Source organism: Octopus sinensis, linkage group LG9 (assembly GCF_006345805.1).
Source record: "Octopus sinensis linkage group LG9, ASM634580v1, whole genome shotgun sequence".
NCBI classification, from domain to species: Eukaryota; Metazoa; Mollusca; class Cephalopoda; order Octopoda; family Octopodidae; genus Octopus; species Octopus sinensis.
In genome coordinates this window covers 40,571,021-40,581,020 of record NC_043005.1, presented here as the reverse complement: position 1 = coordinate 40,581,020, position 10,000 = coordinate 40,571,021, and the positions used below count along the sequence as shown (strand labels likewise).

Below are 10,000 nucleotides of genomic sequence, written 5' to 3'. Positions count from 1 at the left end.
AGAAACGATTGTAGTGGCGGTTTTTTTGACTATTTATTAAATTTTATGTATGATTAAGTCTTTCCTTGTTTGTTTTTGCAAAATAGTGGTTTTGTCTCAATAATATTTTATAATATTTTACTATAAATGGATTTAATCCTAAATCTGATTTTTTTCCCTGTAAATTTGGATATATTCCCTAATATTTATTATTTAATATATATATATATATATATATTTGTAAAAAATGAAGTTCGAAAATGCTGCTGTATTATACAATTTTTAATTTTTATATATACATTATAACATGTTTCAGTTCCTGAAATGAACCTTATCAAAAAAAGTTATATATAAAAAAAGACAGCTCATGCCGTCAAACACAAGAAATTCATTTATATACACAACGGAGTCAGACATCTTAGAGTTCATGTATAGTTGATATATAGTTCATGTATAGTTGATATATAGTTTGAAGTATATGTTCAAAGTGTTTGATGCAGTGGCCCACGGTGGCGATACGTATTCAATACAAAAAACAGATCAAAGTGGTGGAAAGCGGTCAATACAGAAGATTGATGTTTCCGAAAGAGCGAGGAATTCATTTTTACCTAAGCAATTGTGATGACCCATGGTGGAAGTTCGCTGGGTGGTTCTAGTGAGTTTTTGTGAAATGCTCGGTTTTATAATGCCTGTTAGGTGGTCAATCTAGCGTAGCGTGACGTCATCAATGTTTTGACCAATCGTTTCGTTAGGTGGCTTTAACCAAGTGGAACGGGACGTCATCATTATTTTGACCAATCGCTGCATTATAACTCCCTCTTGTTTGTTGACCAGTCGCTTCGTTAGTCAAGCATAGCGGGACGTCATCCAGATTCTGCCCAATCACGACTTATAGCTACATTAGATCTGCCCCCTGTCTGTACTTGTTAGGTGACTATTCAAGCAGAAAAGGACGTCATCAATATTCTGACTAATGACTGTCCCCTGTTTGTATCCTGTCCATTCTAGCAGAGCTAGACGTCATCAACTTGTTGACCAATCAGAATCGGGTCTGACCCTTAGCTGTATCGTATGTATCAGGGTCAGATTTGCACGAAAGAATTTTTTTCCTTTTTTACTAAGGCATATTTCCGTCAGAGTGAGTGTCTGTTTGAAGTAGCGGCCGTGGTGAAATTTGGTTCTCCTTTTCGGAGGACTTATCTTTTGTTTTAGTATTCCTGGCCCAGGGTGTTTAAACTTGGTCTAAATTTTTTTATATGAAATATAGTTCTTTATTTTGGCGTTGTGTGAAGGTTGCGTTGTCACTGAATTTATAGAGCGGGTTAGTTGTAAATTTCGGATTTACATTTCCAGCACATCTATCTATGTGTCCACTGACCGGTATTTTGCGGTAATCAGGGTTTCTAATTTGTGATTTATGCACCGCCATCCTGTTACGTAAGCTATTTTTTGTATGGCCTATATACTGCCTATTGCAGCCTGCGCATGTTATGACGTAAATTAAGTTTTCTGATGCGCAGGTGAAGTTTGTTCTAATGGTGAACTGGTGGCCTTGTTCCAGTATAAATTCTGATCCTTCTTTCAAGATGACACAGATTCCGCAGTTGGGCCTTCCACATTTTCTAACTGCTGGTTTTGTGGTTGATGTTGAGTGCAGTGTAGCTTGGGTTAAAATCCTTTTCAAGGATTTTGGTTGCCGTTTACTTTTAATGATGGTGTGTGTTTCGAGGATCCGGTTCATCTTTGGGTCTCCCTTTAGTAGGGCTGTGCTTTGTAGTATGGTGTTGAAGGCCTCATTGTTGAGTGGGTTGTGTGTAGAGATGTAGGGAAGGTTTTTTAATTGTTATTTCTTTTTTGGTTTTGTTGTCTCAGGTCTTCTATACTTAATTTAAGTACCCGTTGGATTGCACTGTCTATTAGGGGCTGTGGATAGTTTCTATTTGTGAGTGTGGTTCTAAGTTCCTGGAGACGTGTGTGTCGGGTGTTTGTGTCTGATATTATGGTGCAAATCCTTCTAGCTAAACAAAAAGGGACATTCATTCTAGTGTGTCGTGGGTGGCATGAATCAAAGGGTAGGTACTGTTTAGAGTCTGTCGGTTTATAGTAGATATCTGTCTCTATTTTGTTGCCGTTTTCTTAATGAGGATGTCTAAAAATGGTAATTCTTTTTCGTTGTGGTCCATCGTGAATTGTATATTGTCATTTATTCCATTTAATAGAATTTTAAATTCCTCAAGTTTCTCTATGCCTTTGTCCCAGATGATGAAACAGTCATCGAGGTATCTTTTCCAGTTGTTATGGATATAGGTGGCGAAGGTGTTTCCATATTTCTCGAGGTCATCCGGTATAGTATTTTCTCGAGGTATCCCATCACTAGGTTGGCAAAAGATGGTGCAGTACGCGTGCCCATCGCTGTTCCTGATCTTTGCCTGTAGAAATCATTGTCAAAATAAAATAATTGTTCTCTAAAATGAATCTAAGTCCTTCTATTATAAGGTCTTTGTTTATGCGAGTTGGGAGTTCAAAGGGGTAGTTATTCAGCCAGAAGGTGATTGCTTCTATTCCTAGGTTGTGAGGGATGTTAGAATAAAGATTAACTACGTCGAATGATACTAGAAGGGTTTTCTCATTGACTGTTTTAGGGAGGTGGTTGAGCATATCTATATCGTCTCTTACGTAGCTTTTGATGTGTTTTAGGAAAGGTTTAAGAAGTGTGTCTAAGAAATTGCTGAGGCGGTGAGTTTCACATGCTGGCCCTGCTATTATCGGTCTTAGTTTAAGATCATTTGGTGAAGGGATTTTGATGAGTGTGTCGGTGGATGTTTTGCACGTTTCTCTAATGGTTTGGCTTTTGTGTACCTTAGGGATACCATAGAACAAACTCGATTTGCATTTGAAGTTAGTGATGTATTCATACTCCTTGTTCGTGAGTCCTTCTTGGTATGTGTTGATTAATGTCCTAAGGTTATGCATTATTTTTTGCTGGTTATACTGTTGGGCCCTTTCATAATACGTTTCATCTCTTAATAGGGATAGCACTAAATTTTTATAATTGTTTGTATTCATTATTACTATCGCGTTGCCCTTATCTGCCTCCTTAATTGTTATTGTTTTGTCTTCTCTTAGTTTGATGAGGTCGTTCCATTCTCTTTTGTTGAAGTTAGGGCTGTGTTTTTGTTTCTTGATGAATTGAAACGGGAAATTAGTTATGTAGTCACAATAGCGGTCTAAGGCTTTATTCTTACCTTGGTGGGGGTGTAATTGCTCTTGTTTCTAGCTATTGAGTCCTCCTCTATTTGTTTGTCTTGAAATGCCTCGGTGAGTCTTAGTTTTCTGCAAAATTCCGAAATATCATCTTTCATTTCATAATAATTAGAACGTTGTGGGGTGGGGTGTAATTTAAGTCCTTGGAGAGTATGCTTATTTCGTTAGGTGTAAGTTCTTTGTTTGAGAGATTGATTATCTTAATTACCTGAGGTTTCTTTTGTTTGTCCTTTGCCATCGTGTGTCCCTGTTCCTGTGTGTGGGGTCTAAAAAATGGTTGGTGTAGTTATGTTCAAAGCTATTATTTATCTGTCTCATGTTGTTATAATTGTCAGAGTGAGTTTGTGGTGCTCTGTTCTGGAGTCTGTTGTTGAACCTAGTGTTACGTCTTAGTTCCTCAGGTGTATTGTGTTGGTAGTTGTTTCCTCCGTAGTGCATTTGTTGTTTGTTATGGTTGTATGGTTGGTTCCTGGGGTGGATGTTTGGTAGTAGCGTTTTGGTTTGGTTATGTGGGTTGTATTTTATAGTATTGTATGTTGTGGCTCTTAGGTTCGTGGAATGGTGTATATATATATATATATATATATATATATACACACATGCATGCATACATGCACACACACATATGCACATGCACATGCACACACACACACACACACACACATATACAAGAAGGAGAATATTTGCTTTAAAATCTGCAGCTTCTCTATCCTGCTAGTAAATTCACATTTATATCAACAATTATTAATGCTTTCATTTATGATAGTCAATATTTCAGTGGCAATCTCAGAAAGAATGTGACCAACTAATGTACAGTTTATCATTTCATTCTGTAAGCAGAGTAGCCAAACTTTACTAGACTTTTCTAAAGGTCAACATGTAACACTTATTGCTATCCAGATTCTAATGACAGAATTTTTTGATATTTTGTTACAAATCGCCATTTCCCTTGGAGGGAGAATTGAAATAGTTAAAAGAAATGGAGAAACATGCTATTTGCCTGCATAGTTTTAGTCAGAAGAGGAACAAAGCACATACAAGCCATTTTGAGAGTGTTTAAGATTGGTAGGACGGATAAAGTTATTCTCAGACTGAAGATCTGACCAAATGTTTGCAACTGAGTAGACTCCAAATGGCAAAGATAATGGGGTTATACAGATTAAGTCTAACAACCACTTGTATTTAGCACGCATGTGTGTGTGTGAGAGAGAAAAAGAGAAAGAGAGACAGAGTGTAATTATATATTTACCCATTTTAAACATACTCTTAATTTTGAGCAGCAACAAGTTGGAACTTGATCAATGCACAACCATAAAACCAAATGTTGCATGTCGCTGACAATATAGTATAACTTGTAAAAATATATACATCAAAACCTTTGACATATAAAAAGTCTCCTGAGGTTATGCAAAGAGCACCTGTGCTGGCACCATGTAAAAAGGCAACCATGCTGTTGCTATGTAAGAAGCTCCCATGTTGGTGTCACATAAAAAGCACCCAGTATACTCTATGAAGTAATTGGCATAAGGAAGGGCATCCAGTTGTTGAAACCATGCCAAAATAGACAATTGGAGCCTGATTCAGCTCTCCAGCTTGTCAGCCCTTGTCAAACCATCCAACCCATGCTAGCATGGAACACAGACATTAAATGATGATTATGCTGATAATAACTCAGCTTTGCCTTTCTCTGTTATGAAGGTGACTTAATACTGATGGTGTGATGTAGGATGTTATTTATAAAGAATGCTTGAAAGCTCACCATAGAACATGAGTAAAACTCAGTTTTCTTGAAGCCATAATTTTCAATACTTGTCAAATGTAGAGGATCAGATTTTGGACAACGGCAAAATACTTCCTTCACAGTAGATGGCAACATTTTTGATCCTTTAAAAGACATCGATACTTCTCCTTCTTTACAAGTTTTTATATTTTCAAAGTGCAAAGGTTTGCAGTAGTACATAGTGAAACGGGGACAAGGCTCATCTGCTGAAAATGAGGTAAAAGCATAATAAATGCAAAATGAATAGAAAAATAAATGAATAACTAGATAAACACATATATAAATAAATAGGACTATTTTCTTTTTACTCTGAATGTTTATTCATCTGGCTATATTTTACAAATTTCTCAGCATTTAGAATCAAAGACTCCAACTCTGGAACAAGTTCTTTCATTAGAATTTTTATTTTTATTAGGTAATCATATATTCAAAGTAAGTAAGTAAAGACCCACTTCAGTCATGAACGACTAAGGGATTGCACCTAGAAAGTTACCCTCCGAGGCACAAGTCCAGGTAAGGTTTTTTTTTTTTATGGAAGACCAGCCATCGCCCATGCATACCAGTCCTAACTCTTCATGCTTCTGATGTTATCCAAGGGAATGGTAAAAGTTAATACAGCTTCATATCAGTGATATTGCAACTCATTTCTATAGCTGATGGGACTGGAGCAACATGGAATAAAGTGTCTTGCTCAAGAACACAGCCCAGTCCAAGAATCAAACTCACTACATCATGATTGTGAGCCCACTGAGTCATGTGCCTTGACATCATCAGTTCACCAACAGAATGGTTATGCATGGGTATGTTTGCAGTTAACTAGAAAAAGATATCAATATTAACTCGAAATAAGGCGGTGAGGTGGCAGATTGTTAGCACACGGGGCAAAGTGCTTTGCAGCATTTCATCCGTCTGATGAATTCAAAATTCTGTTGAGGTCGACTTTGCCTTTCATCCTTTCGGGTTTGATAAAAGTACCAGTTGAGCACAGGGGTCGATGTAATCGAATAGTCCCCTCACACAAAATTGCATGCCTTGCTCCTATAGTAGAAAGTTTTATTATTATTATTATTATTATTATTATTAGTAGTAGTAGTAGTAGTAGTAGTAGTAGTAGTAGCAGCAGCAGCCAGACGGCGAGCAGGCAAAATTGTTAGAACGCCAGACGAAATGTTTAGAAACATTTCGATCGCCTGGGTTCAAATTCCGACGAGATCAACTTTGCCTTTTCATCCTTTCAGGGCCGATAAAAAAAAGTACGAGTTGCACAATGGGGTTGACGTAATCGACAGCGCTTAGCCCAACACTACCACTTATTCTCAAAATCACTAACTAGCCTTGTATCTAAATTAGAAACAATTATAGATGTTATAGAAAGGAGAGGAGAAAATATTTCAGACGTGATTTATAAAAAACTTACTTTTCACGCCAATGTATCTGACGATTGAATTGGAGGTCGGACAACTGGTCTCGTTTCGACATTTACAAATGTCCAGTTTTGAACTGTACATTCTTTCACCATACTCTATCACTGTTTTACAAGCAGCATGCGTACCGCAGTCTGGAATATCGTCCTCTTCCTGAAGCGAAACATAAATAAATAAATAAATAAATAAATAAATAAACAAATAAAAAAGATATCAAATTCTTTCAACAGAGTAAGATTTAGTATGTTATAAAGTGTCTCCCTTTTTTTTAATGGCTTGTTGACCACCACTCAAAGAGAGAATAACTGGCTCTATGTGGTAAGAGAGAACCGATTGAAAGTTGGCCAGTCCGTATTCTGTTATTGGTACTACTGACTTTGTAAAATTGAATGCTTTATCAATTCTTCCTGCTGGCTTTGTCAGAGCTTTTTGCATGAAGACCGACTCCCACCCCCAGCACCACTACAATCCATAGATGGTTCCGATCATGAAACTCATGTAATGGACTCTCCCCGACGCATAGCCGTATTGGCTAAACATATTGGATAAAAACGTGTTGTTGACTACAGAATACAGATGTATTAACTCAGGTTAACAAGCATACAGACAAACGTTAACGCGTATTTGTTAAGGATAGCAGATGTATTGACTAAATAAACAAATGATAGACATATTGGTTAAAGATAACAGACGTATCGACTAATTACAGCAGACGTATAGATTAGATATAAAAAAAATGGGGATCTTTTCGGTTTGAACGGCAGTTTTTTTTAAATAATTTCCACGTAACTAAACACTTTTAAACTTCGTATACTGGTAGAATGTATTCATAAAACATCTTTTTCTCTTGGCTTTATTGAGAAAATTCTATAGTTTGTAAGATATTTGTTGTTTTTTTCTTCAATTTCTGCAATTTCAACCAATCAATGTCGTCTATTGAGGTAAAAAAACATTCTGTGCCGTATGAAAATGTCCCTCGTTTAAGAAACAGATTGGGTTTATTTACATTTGTGAAGAAAAAAAGATACCCTTCCCCCCACCCCTAACCCTAACTAACCTAACCCTAAAACAGATTGAAATGCAATAGATCGATACTAGGGGTCATAATTATGGGTGACAATTTCATATGACACCGCTAGAAAAAACTGCCGTTCAAACCGAAAAGATCCAAAAATGGTATAGGCTATACGTAGTAGACGTTCGAAAGAAGGACAACAGATATATAGGACTAAGGAAAACAGACGTATGAACTGAAGAAGAATGTTTCAACATAAAGATGTCCAACATATGGACGAAGAATATTAACTGTAAATTCATTATTTATTTAATCAATACATCTACTAACTATATGTCCATGCATCTCTTATATTTAGACAAAATCTCTTTTATATTTAGTCCATATGTCAGTTATTATTAGTCTATACGTCAGTTACTTTTAACTAATATATCTATTATCTATTTAATTGTTGAATTACATCTGCTATCCTTAATCAATACTTGTTCTCTTTAGTAATTACACCTGTTACGGTTCATCGATAGACGTTAACATAAGTCAGTCGGTTTGTTGTCTTTAGTTAACACAAGTGTTATCTGCAGTCAACACATTTGTTATCCTTAGTCACTATATATTCTTAGTTAATATAACTGCATGAAGTAAGGCGGTGAGCTGGTAGAATCGTTAACACGCCGAGAAAGATGCTTAGCGACATTTCGACCATTTTGCGTCCTCAATTCAAATTCCGCCGGTGTTGACTTTGCCTTTCATCCTTTCGGAATCGATAAAAGAATACCAGTTGAGCACAGGAGTCGATGTAACCGACTTACCCCTCTCCTGAAATTGCTGGCCTTGTGCCAAAATTTTAAACCAATATAACTGTATGGATTAAGGGTGTCATACATACTGGCTATCCCTTGATTGTAAATATCTGATGACTGATATGTCGTTTAAGAAAGTTCTTGGATCTTTTCGGTTTGAACGGCAGTTTTTAACATAATTTCTAGGTAACAAAAATATTTTAAACTTCGTATACTGGTAGAATGTGTTTATAAAACATCTTTTCCTCGGCTTTATTGAGAAAATTCTATAGTTTGTAAGATATTTGGGTTTTTTTCTTCAGTTTCTGCAATTTCAACCAATCAGTGACGTCTATTGAGTTAAAAAGCATTCTGTGCCGTATGAATATGTCCCTCGTTTAAGAAACAGATTGGGTTTATTTACATTTGTGAAGAAAAAAAGATACTCTTCCACCACCCCTAACCCTAACTAACCATAACCCTAAAAGAGATTGAAATGCAATAGATCGATTCTAGGGTCATAATTATGGGTGACAATTTCATATGACACCGCTAGAAAAAACTGCCGTTCAAACCGAAAAGATCCAGGTTCTCTAAGAATTTGGATCAAGATTTCTAGTCTCTCTTTTTCCAGAAACCCCAGTTATTCAAATGCTTTTTTGCTGTTGAAGTTCTTAGTAGCTACACATTTATTAATATACCTATACCACTTACACATGTACACCAATAACCTACAGTTATGATATGAGTTATGAATAGATATAAGGATCCATTACCATACATATTTAGTGGGTGGGGGGAACATACTAAGAGCAACTTTTCGGTGGATTGTAATGCCCCCTAATATTCTAAAGTTTGGGAAAGAGAGGCGAACGAATCCTAATCGATAAAAATGAATATACACGGTTTATCACAAAGGTCATTCGTGGTTCTATTTTCACAGTGCGACAAAATATATGTGGATATTAGAAATATCTCGCCTTGCCTAGGTTTAGCAATACCTAAGTTAAATATATTCACAGGAATTCATTATAGGTTGATAAAATTGCTTTAGAAAGATGTTCAAAATCTGCAGTTGGTCTGGTAATGTTGTTTTACTCAGAATGATACTTCCAAAGAATTTAGAAAAAAAAAGTGTCAGTTCAGATTTATAAGCCTGCACTCAAAAAACAGAAAGAAAAAAAAGGTAACAATTTGTTTTAAATATATTTCATCTTGATAATTACTCGAAATGAATGATTTTGTAATCAGTAATTTTTTTCCGGATATCGATAGCAGTATTTGTAGGTGTTCAATATTAGTACCCTCAAAAGAGATTACATATCATATAACGTTTTCCTTGAACAGATATGCTCCTACGCAAAATTCCAACCACCTTAGGTGGAACAATTATGGCCTACGTCTTAGAACACATACATACATACATACATACATACATACATACATACATACATACATACATACATACATACATACATACATACATACATACATACATACATACATGCATGCATGCATGCATATTAAGAAGATAACAATATAAGCTGCAAAGTTTCTCAGATCGATGACCATAGATTTTATTCATTAGTGTAACTCTTACAGTAATGTATGCGGTGGAAATGTTTGTAGTTGCGAGGATATCACTTCAGAAAAACTATCATTATATCCACAAGGGAATATAATATCTCTATTTTGTGCTTGTACATAATAAGATGTTACTTATGAACAGAGCAATCAAACGAATGAATTTTCGAATTAT

General features: G+C 35.9%; 1 protein-coding gene across 2 annotated transcripts in view; it reads right to left on the bottom strand.

Annotated features, from left to right (window-relative positions):
- Positions 1 to 10,000, bottom strand: part of LOC115215747 — a 39,103-nt gene that overhangs the window by 1,483 nt on the left and 27,620 nt on the right. The window contains exons 2-3 of one of the 2 annotated variants that reach the window (XM_029785044.2): positions 6,441 to 6,600; positions 5,003 to 5,226 (exon numbers count right to left, since the gene is read on the bottom strand). In XM_029785044.2, coding sequence (XP_029640904.1) covers positions 5,003 to 5,226; positions 6,441 to 6,600 — 384 coding nt within the window. Of the gene's footprint in view, positions 1 to 5,002; positions 5,230 to 6,440; positions 6,601 to 10,000 lie in introns of both variants that reach the window. The other variant, XM_029785043.2, reaches the window with a different exon arrangement.